This window comes from Macadamia integrifolia, chromosome 12 (genome assembly GCF_013358625.1).
Source record: "Macadamia integrifolia cultivar HAES 741 chromosome 12, SCU_Mint_v3, whole genome shotgun sequence".
Lineage (NCBI taxonomy): Eukaryota > Viridiplantae > Streptophyta > Magnoliopsida > Proteales > Proteaceae > Macadamia > Macadamia integrifolia.
This window is the reverse complement of record NC_056568.1, coordinates 15961231-15979910: the sequence shown is the minus strand read 5'-3', so window position 1 is coordinate 15979910 and position 18680 is coordinate 15961231. Positions and strand designations below refer to the sequence as shown.

The following is an 18680-nucleotide window of genomic DNA, read 5'->3' as shown; positions in this document are numbered from 1 at the left end:
GACAAAAATATCCTTGTCAACCATTTTCACTTCGTACACTGTTTTGTAGAATATGACTATCATTTACTCTCAAAGTACTTAGTATGCCTTGCACTAACCTCCTCGAGGGTGTGGGCATGACATAGATTACCCTCGTCAAATGATGTCACTTGAACACAGTATGATGCAATTTACAAACAAAGTTATAGTCATGGCTACATATAATGATGACTAAAGGAGAGAATTCTTGTATTTATTTTAAGCATCCAATTTGAAAGTTTTTTGCTGTCACTGGTGCAGTCACCACTTTTAGCTTAAAGATCAGAAAATCTTTGTGGGTTTCTAAGATCCTCTCACCCTTATGGAGAGATGATGAAAATATTTATCTCATACCCGGATTTCGATCCCTCTCTCTACTTTTCGGATGGCATGTTTCTTATTTATTTTTTCGTACTCTTGTTCCTCCAACGTTTACTGGGGATTCTTTAATGTCCTTTGTCTTCTAAATGATATGAAAGGGGATGGGAAAAATATGTTGTTTGGAGTCACCACCTAGGCTTAGGGCCTAGAACCTTGTTGGTGAGACCAATTCCGATCAAGGGTCGAGCTCGAGTAGGGGTTTGGATTCTTGTGAAAGGTTTGAAGCCCCAAATTTAACTTCATATTTGTTATGTTCTAAAGATTCGGGTCCGTGTCAGGTTACAAGTATGGGAAGGTGTTAGGCACCCACCTTCCCTTTGAGCTATTTGCACTATTGTGTATTAAGGTTATTGCTGCTTGATTATCCTAGTATATTTTCCTCAGTCAATTTCCAAATCTAGCTCAATTTTCATTAAAACCGTCTTATCCAGACTGTATGAGTAGTTGGCATACTACAAGCAATTTACTTAGCTTCTTGTGTGTGCTTAGCAACACACCTTGTTTTTTGTTACCCCAAAAAACTGCCACACTCTATATATAAACATATGACCAGAGGTGGACTTACAGTCATCTGTCACCTCCAAAGTTAGTACCAGAGTATCCAATTACCTCAAGCTTTTCCTATTGGAAGCATAATTTAAGTGTTTTGTCCCTTTGATGTACTTCATGATTTTTTTCACCAATTCCCGATGGGTAGAGCCAAGATTACTTTAGTATCTATTTACCATACCAATTGGATCGACCAAATTTGGTTGTGTGCAAAACATAGCATACATCAAACTATTTACTTCCTAAGCATAAAGCACAACTTTTCTTGTCCTTCATAAGAACATTGAATTTCTTATAAAATTTTTACTTATACAATTGGAGTTGATGAGGGATTGCAATTCTGCATTATGAATATTTTTAATATAGAGTTCAAGTATTTTTGGCTCAAGCACAACCTACGTTGTGTTCGATCTCTAAAGATTTTAATTCCTAGAATATAAGATGCTTTCCCCATATCTTTCATTTCAAATTTATTGTTGAGTTTGTACTTGGATCTTTTATCATATCCAAGTCATTTTTTAGTTTTTTTTTTTTGGTAAGGAAGTCATTTTTAGTCAACAATATGTTATCAATATATGATAAAAAAAAATAGTAAAACTACTCCCACTCTTCAAATTATGTACATGGTTATCTAACTTATTTGCCATGAATCTTAACTCTAATGTGAGGATTGTTTCAATCTGTACAAAGGCTTTTTAAGTCTACATACTTTATCTTCGTATAGTCTTTATTAACCAAGAGAAAGGTTATGATAAAATACCAAGAGAGCTAATTTGGCATGTCCTAGAGAAGAGAAGGGGTATGATTAACTATGTAGATATAATTAAGGACATTTATGAGGGAGTAGTGACAAATGTCAAAACGATAGAAGGGTAATACAATGAATTTTCAATCACAATTGGGTTACACCAAGGATCTACTCTAAGTCCTTATTTGATTGCACTCATTATGGATCTAACCAGGCACATCCAAGACTCGATTTCGTGGTGTATGCTATTTGCTGATGATATTGTGCTAATAGATGATATTGCTAATGATATTGTGCTAATAGATGTTATTGTGTTATTTGCTGAGGAAGTGGGCGAGCTTGTGGCACAACGGTTAAGTTGCACTATTGCAACATGTTGGTCACAGGTTCAAAACTTGGAAACAACCTCTTCTGCGAAGCAGGGGATAAGGCTACATACTTGGCCCTCCTAGACCCTGCAATTGCGGGAGCCTCCTGCACTGGATTGCTCTTTTTCTTATTTTTATTTATTTTTATTATGCTGATAGATAAAACTATGGATGAGATTAATTTCTAAACTGGAGTTATGGAGATCAAGAGGTTTTAGGATAAGCAGAATGAAGATAGAATATATGATGTGCCCTTTCAGTCAATCTAGAGGAGGGGAAGGACTTGTGAAATTTGGGGAATATGAACTATCCCAGAGAGACTGTTTAAATAGCTAGGGTCTATCATTGACAAAGAGGGGGATATAAAGGATGATGTTGCCCACAGGATTAAAGTGGGGCGGATGAAATGGTGAGGTGCATTGGGAGTGTTATATGACAAAAGAATGCTTATTAAAATCAAGCGAAAATTTTACAAGACAGTTATACGACTAGCTATAACATATGGAGCGGAGTGTTAGACAATCAAGATGAGTACTTTGAATAAACTGAGTGTAGCGGAGATAAGAATGTTGAAAGGTTTGTGCGGTAAGACCAAAAGAGATACGGTAATAAATGATCGTATTAGAAATGATTTGGGGGTTACACCAATCTAAGACAAATTCTGTGAGAGTCGATTGAGGTGGTATGACCATATCCAATAGAGACCTATGGAGGCCCAGTAAGGAAGAGTGACCAGATTTATTTGGAGAGAGCTAGAAAAGGTAGGGGTAAGCCAAAGATGACTATTAAAGAAGTCTGAAAAGATATACAACAAATAGGGCTCGAAACTAGTATAACTTTGGATAAAGTTTCATGGACAATAAGGACCTGTGTTGCCGACCCCTATAGGGGATGGTTCCATGATGTTTTTTATACTGCTTTACCTTCTTCTCTTATCCCCATAATTCTTCTTTTTAATCTCTCTTTTATGTTTCTTTATTTTCTAGTATACATATCGGATCCATGTAGCCAACCCCATTTAGTTGGGATAAGGTTATGATTGTTGTTGTTATTGTTGTTGTATACTTTACCTTCCTGTCCAATTATATGAAAATCTTCATATTGTTGCATGTATATGGTTTCCTCCGACTCACCATTAAGAAAGACAGTTTCACATCCATCCGAAACAATTCTAATCCAAATGTGTAGCAAGTGTCAATATCAATTTAATAGAGATACATTTTACTATTGGTGAATACATTTCTAGTTTGTTCCACTCTTTTGTGTATATCTTTTTGAAACTAACTGAGCCTTGAATTTATCAACAGACCCATATACTTTATAATTTTTCTTAAGTATCTATTTGCAACTTGTGGAATTTTCACCTTTTGATAGGTCACAAAATTTTCATACTTGATTGTTTGTGATAGAATCAATTTTCTCTTGCATGACATTTAATCATTTACCTGATTCTTGTGATTTTGTTGCTTCTTTGTAGGTCAGGATCGATAACTTCTTCCACATTTGTTTCAACTATATGATTAGATGGTTTACATAGATAAGGTAGTAGTCATATAAATAGGTTATGGGTGCTCTTGTTAATTTACTCCCACTTACCCTAAGTTCTGGGTCCTGTCCTTGATGATTAACTTAATCTTTAGGGACTTTGATTTCTCAATAAAAAATTCCTAGTTCCACTTAAGGGTCAATACCATAGTCATCATTAATGATATGTAGGGGTTCTATATCCTCCTGTTATGGTTCCTCTTCTAGTTTCTCTAAATCTGCATCACAACTCTCAATTACCCTATTTTCAGGGTGATCGAACCTATATCATTTTGACCTTCAGGTTACATCTGATCATTCTAATATCCAATTTGCTTTTATATGACTTAGATATTAATACATAGGCTATTGATCCCCACTTCCTTATATTTTTAAGTGTATCCACAGGTCATCGGGAGTAGTCTCAATAGATTTAGTGGGAATTAATACAAAAGATATAATTTGCTTTGAGAATGGCTTCTCCCCGGAATTCCTTAAATGTGATAATATGCAACGTACTACATTAAGTAGTGTTCTATTTCGTTTTTCAGCCATATCATTTTGTTGTGAAGTAACAGACACATAGTCTTTGTTTAATGATTTTATGTTCCTAAAAAAATTTTGCAGTAGTAGCCAAGAGCAGAGACAACTTCCAATAAAAAAGGGAAGTGGTCCTTTAAGAATGATTAGATTCTTGAACCAAGGCGAAGTGCAGTGATAAAAAGCAATTGCAGCAGTAATGTGAAATCAAAAAGTGTAGCGATAGCGACATGTGTAATCCCAAGTCGAGAAAAAAATTGTGTGCTTAAGGTGGAGGTGAACGTGATTCAACATGCAATTATCTAATTTCATTTTGAGCAAGAGGAGGTGCTCTTGATATTGAGAGTTGGCAAAACAATGGTTCCTAAGAGCGTAAGGACTCCTACAGTCGCAAAGACGTAGATGGCCGAGAGAATTTTGAAAGCAAATGTGAACAAAGCGAGATAAGTTGAACTAACAAATCAGATTCTGATCTTAGATAAAAATAAATAAATAAATAAAAAATTACAGGGGCAACCGGTAAACCAATGCTTTGATACTAGTGTTTGATCTTGCAAAGAAAAAAGAAATTTCTTAAAGATAAGGGCTCCATTGATGATTGCATTCAATTTTTTGTAGTTCTCTTTTTTAACTCATAGACCCCTATTATTATAGGAGTCAAGAGAGTCCAAGAGCCTTTAGAGAGAATGACTCCTTTTGCAATCGTGGAATTGCCCACCCTTATTTTTCCTCTCCATCGCGTTATGATATCTTTGACCTATTTTATAGGATAAGGATGAGGCAAACCGTGGCCACATCAGTAACACCTGCATCATATCTAATTTGGTCTCCAAATGTATGAGAAGAACTCCTTGAGGGTGCCATTTATCAAGCCATAGACTAGTTAATTAAAAAGTCATTTCCCACAATATGATGGACATCCAACAAGACTCTTATATTTCAACAACTTCCACCAAACCTAAGAGCAATTATGCAGGGCTTTTACAATTTATATGGAGCAATTATGTGGGGTTTCAACACCTTCCTCCAGACCCAAAACTAATTAAGGGTTGATTACCATAACTCCTCTCTATTAGTTCTGTATTCACCATGATCCATACACTTCATTGCCCTTACATCTCAATGGGAAAGATTAATTCCGTCTCTATCCTAGCCTTATTCCTCTTCTATTAAATTTTCTTTACCGAAGGTTGATGCATCCTAAGGTGACCAGAGTGAGTTGAAGCAATAGGAAACAACTCATTCACAAGGAAGAAGAAAACTCAATGCTCCTCTGAGAAGAAAACTTCTATTAAAAACGTTGTTACTCTTCAACCTGCGACTTCCTTCTGTTGATCTTGGATCTGAGTTTCTCTATTTCAAAAGCAAATGCCCAAAGCTTGGGGAAGACGATTTCAGCCCTCGATTTGTACTACCTTGAAGAATCGCAAACCAAATTGCCAAATGATGGCTGGAATCATCTGTTCAAATCTAGATCTTCAGGAAACAAGAACAGAGGAATGGAACCCTAGATTAAAGAATCTAGGCAAATCGAGGACTGAAATTGTCTTCCCCAAGCTTCAGGCGGTTGTTTTTGTAACAGAGAGACTCAGATTCAAGATTAACAGAAGGTTGAAGAGCATTTTTGGGAGAGAAGAAAGCATGGAGAAGATGTTTAAGAGGGAAAGAGACATGTTGCTTGTTTGAATCCTTTTAGGTTTAGAGAACCAAACCGGGTTTGTATTGAATTAGAGTCGGTTTCTTCATTAAGACCGGTTTTAATGGTACAACTTTCTCTCACTTAATTTGCACCATCCACCTATCCTTAACCACGTGTCTCTTCTGCACCTAGAATAACAGATCCAAGAATAACAGAGGATCTAGATCCCACCGGCCCTTGCCAATTGGCATTGCAAAAGTGGCCAAAACAAAGAAAATAATTAAAAATTAAGATAGGCACATTATAAATCTGAAGAATGATTTTTTTTTTCATAATTATATTAGCAAAATAATAAGCATCTATTGATTTAAGTGATCAGATGATACATGTTTCTCTCGAGTCCCTTTCTAGTTTCTATGGAGAGTAGTAGATTAGATTAGATTAGTTGGCGGTGGTGAATGGTGTGAGTCCTAATTTTCTTAATTTCATATTTTGAATAATTATGTGTAGTCTAGTCAGACAGATACTTTTACAAAAAAAAAAAATAGTAAAGACAGGTAAGGATGGAATTCCACTGTAGCGCAATAAGATGGCGCACTCAATGGCTAGAAACACATAAAAATGGAGTCAATGGCTAGAAATACATAAAAGTGGAGTCCAAGTCTCCAAGATGATCGCAGTCGTAAGACATTTTTGAACATTGGATGTGTCAAACGCCTTATTCCATCACAGAGAATCCAAACCCGATTGATTCGTGTTCATTAATTAATCGAGGAGAGGAGGTGTCATAGCCGTCGTCTACCTACCAAACACTAGGAAAAACCCAACCAGTTATTATAGTCTCCGTCTACTCACTACTTCACGTATGGTAAGTTACAACGACGAAGAAGAAGAAGAAGAAGAAGAAGAAGAACCAGAACCAGAACCCAGCCACACACATAAAGTAAGGAAGGGAAGGGAAATCTTTGGCCTTTTCGTTGATCTTCTTCCTTTTCCTGATCATCAATTTTTCTTGATCAGAGAAAGTTAAAAGATGGAGTCCGTGATATCGAATTCTCATGAAATACCCGAGAAGATCATTATCGATACTGATCCTGGCATCGGTAAGTTCTCTCCCCATCTCTTCATTTAGGATCTCTTTTTATTTGCTTGTTTTTCTTTTAATGGTGAATTTTGGTGGGGATTTTAGTTCAATGCACGTTGGCCGTGTCGTTTCTTTTGATTGATTTCATTCCTTTTCGAACAATTCCTGTAGATTTAATTCCCAGTTCTTACAAATTCAGGACCCAGGGAGTTCCTTGTTATGCCTCTGCTCTTCCTCTTGGATTAGTTTCAAAATTTATAGGAAGATAACTGTTCGGTTTCAGGCATTTTTGACCTGCTTGATCATATACTCTGATCCTGTCTATTGGAGAGTTAACTTTGGGTCTTTACATTGAACGAAATCCTTAGATCTCTTTAGCATATCAAGTGTTTGTGTCTGTGTGTGTTTTGATTTTACACATGTTCAAACATGTTAATTCCTAGCGAGCTGTCTTTGGTTTACAGATGATAGCATGGCTATCTTGATGGCATTTCAAACACCAGAGGTGGAGATCTTAGGTTTGACTACTATATTTGGTAATGTTAGTACTGAAGGCGCTACCCGCAATGCTTTGCTTCTGGTATGTGTGGTTCACTGCAATAGATTCTCTCTTGTTTTATTGATACATTTGTTTCTCTGCAACTTCCCAGTTATCCCCCCTTTGCAATGTTTTAGGGACATTTTTATGATTATATTACGACTTTTAATGTGTAAAAGGATAGTGTGAGATCGCAGGGCATCCTGAAATCCCTGTGGCAGAAGGCAGCTCTGAACCTCTGAAGGTAAATTTCAACTGTTTATCACTATATGAACCATCTACATGTAAAATGTTACTCTTACCAAACTTGTTCTGTATTTGCTGATTTTTTTTTTCCCCCTCTTGGACCTTTCTTAATTCTTTTGTGATACTAATTCTTTGATATAATTATCATGAGGAATGTCTTGAAGTTTATGTGTCTCACCCATATGGATTTATTTATTTATTTCTATTTAAGTATGCTTCTTTCTGAGTCACAATCATGTTCATGAAATGCCCTTTTCACCTAGTTGAGCTTCATTGCAATATGCAAGTTCTTATTATGTATGTGAACATTAAAACACCCCCAATATTGTCTTGTAACAATTCTAGTATCCTTTTTTATGATGGACCCTAACCTCTGCATATAGATTTGATGAGAAAATTTGTTTCTACTACCTTGAAATGTTGCCCAATTTATGTAATTCTGCTGGCTTCATTTGTTGAATTTTGATTCATGCTAGAAAGTGATTTCTTGTTCACAATGCTGCATTCTTGAAACAGGGTGGAAAGCCACGTGTCGCTGACTTTGTTCATGGCTCTGATGGTTTGGGAAATGTATATTGTCCACCCCCAAAAGAAAAGAAAATTGAGAAGAGTGCTTCTGAATTTTTAGTTGATAAGGTCCTTGAATATCCTGGTGAAGTATCCATACTTGCACTGGGACCACTGACAAATTTAGCTTTGGTAAGTGTTATTCTCAATTTCCTAGTTACCAGAATAAATCAATTTTTCGTTTCTCTGCTGTAACTACTATATGTTTTCCCAATGCGGATGGGCATTATATTGACCTTCTCTGGTCTCAATCAGGCGATTAGAAAGGATTCATCTTTTGCAAGCAAGGTCAAGAGACTGGTCGTACTTGGTGGTGCTTTCTTTGCAATGGGAAATGTCAATCCTGCAGCTGAAGCAAATGTAAGTACTTAGTCGACCTGTTTCATGAATTTGTTCAAAGAAATTACTGGTATGACTGCATTAGCCACCCCATTTGGTGTTACCTGTTTCATAAATTTGTTGGAAGAAATTACTGATATGACTGCAGTAGCCACCCCATTTGGTGTTCTTTGAGAAGTACATCAAATTGAGGGTTGCATGTATATGAATTATCTATCAATTTTACTATGAATAGATCCATCTTTCTATCCAGTTCCTGTTAAAAACTACCTGTCTTTGATTTCTGAACTGGTTGGAAGGTACAAAGAAATGCCGTCCCCCTTTATTTCTGGTAATAATTTGTTTGACTTGGATAAGCTATGGATAAGTATAGATGCTATGTGACCATATGTTCAACCGATTTTTTGTTACCTGCTCATCCACTTTGCTATCTGGGCTCCTTGAGTCTCCGCTAAAGTCTAGGGTGACATCTCCTAGAAGATTATTGCCAAGTTTAGGCCTTTAGCATGGGTGCTGAGGGTCTGCAGGTTCTTATTCTAAAGCTATCCTTGTTGGTTATTCTCTATCAGAAGAAGTCAATGAATAATGGCCGTCTCCCGTCACACAATGTTCCTCAATTAGACATGTCTGATTGCCATTGTGGTTCTCTACTGAGTATTGCATAAGTAAGCTAGTAAATGAATTCCTCCCCCAAGGAACCTGCTGACCTATCTTTTCCATTTAATCTCATAAGGCAAGACTTGCTCCTTATGATCCTCAGTCAGAGTATCAGCAACTTCTTCAAGCTATCATTCCCCTCCGGTTCTCATCTCAAACCAGGAGTGTGCTCTCAACAAATTCATGGTTGCTGTTTCTTTTAAGGGAAAACTCATTTACACGGCTTCTCAACATGACCCACACTCATTGTGCCATGTGGATGTATGATGTGGCTATTCTGACTGCTGGTTATAGAGGAATTGTTCTGGATTAACCATTTGTTGAATTTCATACTCAAATTGTTCTAGATTAACCATTTGCTTATCCGAGCATCTGCATTTATGTTCCGCTAATATGGACTCTCCCATGGCCTTGGAGTTTTCAAAGCTTCATTTTTCCACTTGGCAAACACCGTCTTGGCTGAATTTTGACATTTGTGTGGGGGATCTTGAGGTTTACCTGTCCACAAAATTTGGTTACCATATGATGTGCCATGTGGCAGATATTTGGGCAATGTTGAGAAGGGTTTTCAACACGGATCGTACTAATAGAATTCACCCGTTTTTATTTATATTAATATTATTAGTTTTTACATAATTGCTGTAAATTATCTTGCTTTGGTGGCTTCTTGTTTTAATTGATCTAGTGAGCCCATTCACATAGAAATAGTGTTGTGGAGTATTCCCATGTATCACAAAAATAAAAAGAGTGTCTGAAGAAAAGCTGTTATACTTGGGGAAGAAAGTATGCAGTATTCCACAACCAAAGAATGTCTGAAGAGCAACCCAATTCGCGAGGACCCCACTATTGTAGGATCTGGGAGGGGCAAGTGTAAGCATATATTCCCCTCTCCCCAGCCACCCACCCTGGTCCCCCAAGGGACGGGGGGGTGGCGAGTACTTATACACCTTCTATCTTTGCACATTATTTCTACTTTGGAACTCTAGTTCTAGTTTCTTTTTCTATGGGAGTCGTTTTTTATCTCTCCTTCAGTCTTAAGTTCAGTTAAATCTACAAATAATTTTTTCTTTTTATGCCATAGGAGAGCTTTCTAAGTAACATCAATGACTAGGATACTCGATTGCTCACCTCCTTTCGGTGATGCATTATGTTCCTGCACTAATAAGTAATAACAGATGATTGTTAAGCCATTGATTGCTTACAGCAACTTAGTGATGATAAAGATGATATTCTATTTTTGACTTCCAGATCTATGGGGATCCAGAAGCAGCTGATATTGTTTTTACCTCAGGGGCAAATATTGTTGTTGTTGGCATAAATATTACTACCCAAGTCAAATTAACAGGTTGAACCACTCATTTATTTCCCTCTTTAGGAGTATTCTTTTTGTTATCTAGCTAGTTGTCATGTGAGACATCATATTGAACCCCATCTGATGGTTTCAGATGAAGACATCTCTGAATTAAGGGATTCCAAAGGGAGACATGCCCAGTTCTTAGGTGAATTATGCAAATTTTACATAGATTGGCATGTGAAATCTGATGGCGTTTATGGTAAATTTCCTTCATAAGCTTGATGATCAAATAACGCTTTTGAGTCAGAAATATCATGATACCTCATCAGAATATCTCATTTGTGTCTCTTGATTCAGGCATTTTTCCCCATGATCCTGTGAGTTTTGTTGCACTTGTCCGTCCGCATCTTTTTACTTACAAGAAGGGCGTTGTTAGGGTTGAAACACAGGGTTTATGCGTTGGACATACATTGATGGACCAAGGACTTAAAAAGTACGTTCAGAAAGTCGTATTGACATACTCTATGGAATTGGATAGTTTGACTTAAGGATGTTGATATATTTTGCTGCAGATGGAACTCGAACAACGTTTGGTCAGGCTATGCCCCTGTTTCAGTTGCATGGACGGTTGATGTGGAGGGAGTTGTTATGTATATAAAGGAATTGCTCATGAAACCTTGAAAGCTATATCATGCACATAAGACTGGGGGAAAGACAAGGTTGCTTTGTCTACCATGTGCCATTTCAACAATATTCCATTTCCTCTTCTTTTATTGGTCATAAATCTTGGATGTGGGTTTCATGTATTAAGATCACATACCTCCATTCATGAAACAATGATTTTATACGGGTTCATGGTGCATCCATGCCCCCACAATTCATGCTGGAAGAATGATTCTATTCTAGATGTAAAGGTGCACATGTTATTTTAAAGTTTTAGTGAAGAAGATTTTTATCTGTCAGTTCAGTATTTCGGTTATCTTCAAGTAATGAAGAACAAAATTGATTAAACAGATTTGAAATGTCAAACTAGTAAGGGATACAACTGCGATGGCCATGCACTTCTGTTTATTTCATTTGTTGCTTGAAATTGTTATCAAGCAAGATTAAAATGAGACATAAGCCAGCATTTACAGGACAAAAAAGGTAACTTCAGGACTACGATGGTTCTAATCAGAGTCCCTTCCCTTACATCAATACCAAAAAAGTTTAAACCAATTATTCTATATGTGAATAAATAACATTTGGTTTAGAACTGCAGTTTTCTATAACAAGTCACCAAACATTCAAAAAGTTGTTTGGTGATTCTTTACATGGGACATGGATTAATGTATTGCATATGCAAGTCATTTTGTGCTACACTCTTCATCGCATTGTGAGTCTGCAGAGACCTCCAAAAGCTGTCTATCCTTTGCATGTTAATTGTCCTGTTGGATTGATCATTAACTTTTTTTTTGTTTTGGGGGGTGTTTACTAGGATTGATCACGCTTCTTCGAATGCTTGAAATGGGCAACCAATTTGCAACTATTTAATTGACATTTCACCAATAATCCCCGCATGAGCAAGAGCCACCCTTGAAGTGGTGGAAACGGTTTGAATCCCGTACAACAATATCTCTTCCCTCAGTAACTGAAATCAACTTAATAACAGTGTGACAGTCACCACATACCCTTAAGTTCTTAACAATTTGAAGAGGGACACCTGGAGAGGTGATGATTAATCCAAGTGCAATGGCCAGCCTTTCACTATGTTGAGATAGAATAGCTTCTTTATGCTCCTCCTCTACATCCTGAAGGACAAAACTTGTATCTGGGCAGTATCCAGCATCCTTTAATCGTGCATTTAGTTCTTCAAGTTTTGCATATATGCGATTTGATAAGGGATGTGATTGATCAGATGCCATGAATGAATGAATCTGGTTCTTTACTTCAATCCAGCTGTACCCAGCCTCTTTTTTCACATTTCTTTCATCCATTAGCTTCCTCACCTTGGCTCTCTCATCCCATCTTCCAGCTACTGCATACATATTTGACAACAAAACATAAGCAGCTGAATCTTGTGGCTCAAGAGATATGAGGTTTTCTGCTGCGAGCTTCCCCAACTCTAGATTACGATAAACCCTGCAAGCTCCCAATAATGTTCGCCACACAGTTGCACCTGCTGGAAATGGCATCTCTGTTATGAGGTCCATGGCTTCTTTTAACTTTCCAGCTCGACTATAGAGATCAACCATGCATGCATAGTGCTCCATTGTTGGATTGATATGATTATCTTTGATCATTGAAGCAAAGTATTTTTCACCTTCATCCACAAGACCTGCATGAGTACAGGCCAAGATGACACCAATGAATGTAATGCCATCCAATTCTAAGCCTTGGCTCTCCATTTCCTCAAAAATCTCAAGTGCCTTCTTCCCACAACCATGCTGTGCATAGCCTGAGATCATTGAATTCCATGCAACTAAATCTCTCTTCTCTTGATTCCTGAAAATTCCGTGAGCGCTTTCTATACTCCCTCTCTTTGCATACATAGTAACTAGGGCACTGCTTACACATATGGAATTTTCCAAACCAAACTTGATTAAACTCCCATGAAGTTGTTTCCCCTGCTCTACTGCAGCTGTAGGACGTGCACACACATTAATAACACTAGAGAAAGTGAATTCATTTGGCCGAAAACCCTCTTTGCGCATCTCACAGAAAAGTTTAATGGCTCCTTCAGAATCTCCAACCTGGGCATATCCCGCCAGCATAGCAGACCAGGCTACAATGTCTTTCTCATTGATTTGTTCAAAAATAATTGCAGCTTCCTGGGTATATCCAATCGTAACATAAGCATCCAGTAGAGCAGTACCAACTGAAGGTGAGTTCTCATAATTAGTTTTGATAATTTGAGCATGGATTTGGAATGGTGAAATAGTGGGTGAAGCGGTAAGGATGGTTGAGTACGTGAAGTGGTTTGGCCTGACACCTTCCCTGCTCATCTCACAAAATAGATCAACAGCTTGATCTATTCCACCATTTTGCAAGCACCCAGAAATGATAGCTGTCCATGAGACCACATTCTGCAAACCATTCATCATAAAGAACAGAACAGAAGCATCATTCATTTCACCACACTTAGCATATGCTACCATAACTCCCGTTCCAATGCTGTTATCAAATCCGTATCCATTCTTCAGGACCTGGCAATGCACCTGTTTTGTAAAGGGCAGCTCCTTAAGGTTAGAGCATAATTTAGTAACTGATGCAAATACGGACTGGGTCAGCTTAACACCTGCAAGTCTCATCTGGTGGAAGAGTTCTAGAGCTTCCATTTCAAAACCATTCAATACAAGTCCAGCAATCATGGAGTTCCAAGAAACTGCATCCTTGTTTTCCACTCCTGCAAACACCACTCTAGCATCTCTGATTAGTCCCGACTTCAAGTACATATTAATCAAGGAGTTGCACACATATGTGGTAGACACAAAACCAAGTTTTATAACCTGCCCATGAACTCGAATTCCATCCACCATAGAGTGAGCGGCCGAAGCAGCAAGAACACTTGCAAAGGTGAAAGGGTTGGGTTTAATTCCCTCAATTTGCATCTGAAGGAAGAGTTCCAGAACGCAGTCAACCATCCCATTGAGTGTATAACCTGCAAGCAATGAAGTCCAAGACACCACATTTCTCTCTGGCATATTATCAAATACTTCCTTTCCATCCCCAACCGCATTGATTTTCATGTACATGTCGACAAGAGAAGTACCAACGCTAATATCAGCTTCGAAACCGGATTTGATGCAGTGAGAGTGTATCTGTTTGCCCAGCATTCGATCCAACAAGGAGCTACAGACCTTAAGAATAGAGGAGAGAGTAGAGGCATCAACAGGCACTTGTGATCGACGAATCTCCAAGAAGAGATTCAGAGCTTCTCGATTGAGATTATTGCGAGAGTAGTGGAAGAGCAAGTTATTCCACTCAGACAGGTCTCTGTGCGGAATTTTGTCGAACAGTTGTAGTGCTTGAATCTCCGGATCCAATGCCACGGCCGAGTATCCGTAAAGAAAGGGGTGAGAGTGTAATGAAATAGAGAGTTGTGGGAGGGTTTTGAGAGTCTGCCCGATTTGGATTTCTTTCAGTTTCAAAAAGGGTCTTAGAGTTAGAATCATGTTGTCTATTGCGTCGCGTCGTCCTTCTAACCTGTAGTGGTGACTGGTAAGCGCTGAAAGTCTGAAAGGGAAGCTTTTTTTTTATTTTATGAAAAGTCTGAAAGGGAAGCTGTAGACCGCAGAGTGGAGCCTGGAGTGCTTCCATTCTCATTTCTCAGGGGAGGCGTTGGAATCTTTCATGTACACGAGGACTGCCAAATGCTTTCCCAGTTGAGGAAAATCCCTTTCGTCCGATATTGGCATATTCTCTTCACTTATAGGACTGTCATATCAATCATGAACTACTGAAAGTCACAAAACATTCTGCTCATCCATTAGGCTCATTTTGGCTATAATGAGGGAATGAGTAATGTGGTTGAAGGCTCACTTTCTCTATTAAAGAAAAAGTCCACGGCTTTATTCAAGCCCAAATGACTGGAAGACACCAAAGAATTTTGCTATTATTGTTTTGGGGCGTAAAGGCATGCCCAGGGAAGTACTATGTTTTTTTGGTGGAAGCCCAGTCAAGTACTTGACTCTGTTTACTAAGTTTGAGAAGAATAAAAGGCCTCCTTCTGACCGATAACAACATTCACCGTAACTTTATCCCAACTAAATGGGGTTGATTATATGAATCCACTATGATCATTAAAATGAGAAATATATGATACAAGAAGTGTAATAATGAAGTGAGAGATGATAAAAGATGTATATTTTAGCAGTAAAAATAAAAAGGCATCCTAGGAACATGGATTTAAATCCTTTGTTATTCTTGATCTTATAATTCTTGCGCATCCTAGGAACATGGATTTAAATCCTTTGTTATTCTTGGTCTTATAATTCTTGTGTTATTCTACCTGCAAAATGTGACAAGTGACAATGCTGAGGTGGATAGTCCAGATCTAGAGAGAGAGGATGGTGCTACTAGACAGATTTAGGTACCGATTAAACCGGAACGAACCAAGTTGCAACAACCCAACCCAACCCATATACAAGTGCTTGATTTGAAATCTAACTTTATTCTTCTTCTTCTTTCTTCTCTCTCGGTTATTTCTCTTACATGCTCTCTGTTACTTTACTCTTCTTCTTCTTCTTTTCACTTTGTTCACCACAACTAGCAATCGACTGTGAACACCGTCTAGTTACAAGTGAGGTCGTCAATCTCCTGTCTTATTTCTCTCTCTTTCAGTCACAGGAGAGTAAGGACGTAGCCTCAAACTCTGCAACTTGGGTTTTCCGAGGAGGTTCCTGGTGCTCTCTCTCTTTCTCCTCTCTGACACACACACACACACATACACAAGGGGGGAAGAAAAGTACCATTGTTAATGTTACATACCTAGCGGCTGTGTATAGTCCCTGTATTATCGCACTTGTAAATAGTAGTGTTATTATCGCGTGTGTAAGTGGTAGTGTTTATTATCGCATGTGTAGGTATTTGTGTCTATTATCAAGTGTCTGTTATCACATGTGTAAGTGTTTTGTGCGACAGTGTCATATGTATTTAATTATTGGTGAAACAACTATGTAGTGGTGGTAAGTAGTGGCCAAATAAGGAACGTGGGAGGTAAGAGTTATGGTAGGTTATAACCACCTCATCTTGTAATCTGTTGGAACCTATTTACTATAGAATGGAAATGAGTTGTGCATGATTTGAACACGTAAATTCTCTTTTGAGATTGAGGTTGGCCCCTCCTCCTAATTAGCTACACAATTCACTATTGTTCTTTTTTTTTTTCTTGTCTTAATCTACTCCTACAAGATAAGAAAAAAAGGAGAAACTCTGCAATTACCAGCCTAGTATCAGAGCAAGGATACGGACAATAGGGTGGAAAGACTTGAGGAAGAGGTAAGTAACCTTAACATTGGATAGTAAGAGATTATTTCCAAACTCAATGCACAATAGGATATCCTTACAAGGCTTAATGAGTTCTTTGAGAAAACTGTTTCTTAGCCTTTACATGTTGAGTTAGAAACTGGAGAAAAATTCCAGGGCTTCCATACAAAATGTGAGACAGAACACCTCTTCTCCAATTTGACCCAACATAACTGCTTCTACACAACAGACCTATACCCCTAAATTGATTAAACTCGATTTCCCTCATTATACGGGAGATGAGGATACTACCAATTAGGTGTGCAAGGTAGAGCAATTTTTTGATTTCCATCAGACTCCTAAAGAAGAGAGGGTAGCACTTGCATCATTCTATTAGGAGGACGATGCACAATTATGGTATCAATTATTTAAACAAGATGAAAGAGATGTTTCGTGGAGTGCATTCTATGATGGAATTCACCAGTGATTTGGTCCTTCCTAGTTCCAAGACTTTTTTGGGGAAATGGCCAAGTTGCAGTAGATGGGGATTGTACGAGAATATCAGGCGAATTTCAAAAACTTGTTATCCAAGGTTGGACAAAAAATTCCTCCTAATAGGCAGGTAAGCTATTTCGTTAGTGGACACAAAGACAATATAAGGGCTGATGTATTGGTAGGTCGACCAACTACCCTCTTAGTCGCTATTGGTTTGGCTTGTTTATATGAGTCACGTAATGTTTCTCAGATGTGTGATGTTCTTCCCTTTGGGAACTGTAAGTTTACTACATACTCCACGGAGACTTCAACCAATGTTTCTAGTCTACCTACTACAAGGCTCACCACTAAGGAGATGCAAGATAGGAGAGCAAAAGGGCTCTGTTACAATTATAATGAGCAATTTGTACTAGGCCACCGGTGCAAAAAACTATTTGTCATTAAAGGCTTCTATGAAGAGGAAGAAAAAGAAACAACTTTGGAGCAAGAAGGAGAGGAGACGCACAAAGTACTTAACATACTAGAAATATCTCTACATGCAGTTTAAGTTATAAGGCCCCTAAAACTATGCGGGTAACAAGAAGCTTAAATCAAGTAGTTGTGGTTATCCTAATCAATTCAGGAAGCATCATAACTTTATGAGTGAAAGGCTGGCAAAAAAAGTAGGGATTAGTTCAACAAATGACTAACTTTTTTAGGTTATAGTAGCTTCTGGTGAGAGGTTGGCTAGTCCGGGAGTTTGCTCCAATGTAAAATTAATGCTCCAAGGAGTTCCGATTGAGGTAGATTTCTTCCTTCTACCATTGGAGGGTTATGATGTGGTGTTGGGTACCCATTGGTTGAGGAAGTTGGTCCCTATTTTGTAGGATTTTTCAAATCCATTCATGAAATTTAAAGCTAGAGAAAAGGATTTGGTTTTGAATGGGATTATGGTCAAAGAAGATAAGGCAATAGAGGATCCTAATCGTGACACAAAGAAGTGCAAGCAAGGTGTATTGCTCCACCTATATTTGTTAACAGTTTCAATTCCATTACAACAAGGTGGGCCCACATCTCTTGCTACGCAACAACTACTTAGGACATTTGATGATGTATTTGAAGAACCAAGGGGGGCTGCCGTCAACTAGGCTTCAAGATCATCGGATCCATTAAAAGTGGATAGTCATCCTATGTGTCTCAAAGCTTATCGATATCCACTCTTCCAAAAGAAGGAGATCGAGAAACTGGTCAACGTCATGCTCTAACTGAAATTATCTAGCCAAGTAACTGTCCCTATTCATCTCCTATTATTTTGGTGAAAAAGCATGATGACACTTGGCGCATGTGCATGGACTATCGGACCTTAAATAAAATGATGATCAAGAATCGATTTCCTATGCTGTTAATTGATGAACTTCATGGTGCCAAATTTTTCACTAAATTGGATCTACAGTGGGGATATCATCAAGTACGGGTCATGCTGGAGGATATCGAGAAAACGACGTTCAGAACCCATCACGGCCACTATGAATTTTTAGTAATGCCTTTCGGGCTTACTAACGCGTCATCAACCTTCCAATCTTTGATGAATCAGGTATTCAAGGAATATCTTCATAAATTTATTCTAGTATTTTTTGATGATATTCTTGTCTATAGTTCTACTTGGGAAGAGCATTTGGTGCACCTCAAACTCACTTTATCCACACTCAAAAGCCATCAATTATTTGTTAAGAAGTGTGAATTCGGCCAGCAACAAGTTCATTATTTA

General features: G+C 38.1%; 2 protein-coding genes across 3 annotated transcripts; one reads left to right on the top strand and one right to left on the bottom strand.

Moving 5' to 3' along the window:
• Positions 1 to 6439: 6439 nt before the first annotated feature.
• Positions 6440 to 11454, top strand: LOC122094705 (uridine nucleosidase 1-like). Of its 2 annotated transcripts, XM_042665304.1 has the most exons (10): positions 6440 to 6710; positions 6788 to 6870; positions 7316 to 7431; positions 7574 to 7633; positions 8152 to 8334; positions 8458 to 8562; positions 10447 to 10543; positions 10644 to 10751; positions 10850 to 10985; positions 11065 to 11454. In XM_042665304.1, the coding sequence occupies exons 2-10, from the start codon at positions 6801 to 6803 to the stop codon at positions 11171 to 11173; spliced, it is 984 nt and encodes a 327-aa protein (XP_042521238.1). In that variant the 5' UTR covers positions 6440 to 6710; positions 6788 to 6800; the 3' UTR covers positions 11174 to 11454. The 2 variants fall into 2 exon arrangements, with proteins under 2 accessions (XP_042521238.1, XP_042521239.1); XM_042665305.1 differs by having other exon boundaries at positions 6440 to 6870.
• An 89-nt stretch (positions 11455 to 11543) lies between these two features.
• LOC122094704 (pentatricopeptide repeat-containing protein At2g27610) lies at positions 11544 to 15148 on the bottom strand. The gene has a single exon (XM_042665303.1). The coding sequence runs from the start codon at positions 14644 to 14646 to the stop codon at positions 12034 to 12036; it is 2613 nt and encodes an 870-aa protein (XP_042521237.1). The 5' UTR covers positions 14647 to 15148; the 3' UTR covers positions 11544 to 12033.
• Between the last annotated feature and the right edge of the window lie 3532 nt (positions 15149 to 18680).

What these genes read in the sequence shown, in the direction of transcription:
- LOC122094705 (XM_042665304.1), top strand. Translation starts at nt 6,801, where the DNA reads ATGGAGTCCGTGATATCGAATTCTCATGAAATACCCGAGAAGATCATT. An exon ending in CACTGACAAATTTAGCTTTG is followed by an intron (nt 8,335 to 8,457) that starts GTAAGTGTTATT and finishes GGTCTCAATCAG; the next exon opens with GCGATTAGAAAGGATTCATC. An exon ending in GAAATCTGATGGCGTTTATG is followed by an intron (nt 10,752 to 10,849) that starts GTAAATTTCCTT and finishes CTCTTGATTCAG; the next exon opens with GCATTTTTCCCCATGATCCT.
- LOC122094704 (XM_042665303.1), bottom strand. Translation starts at nt 14,646, where the DNA reads ATGATTCTAACTCTAAGACCCTTTTTGAAACTGAAAGAAATCCAAATC.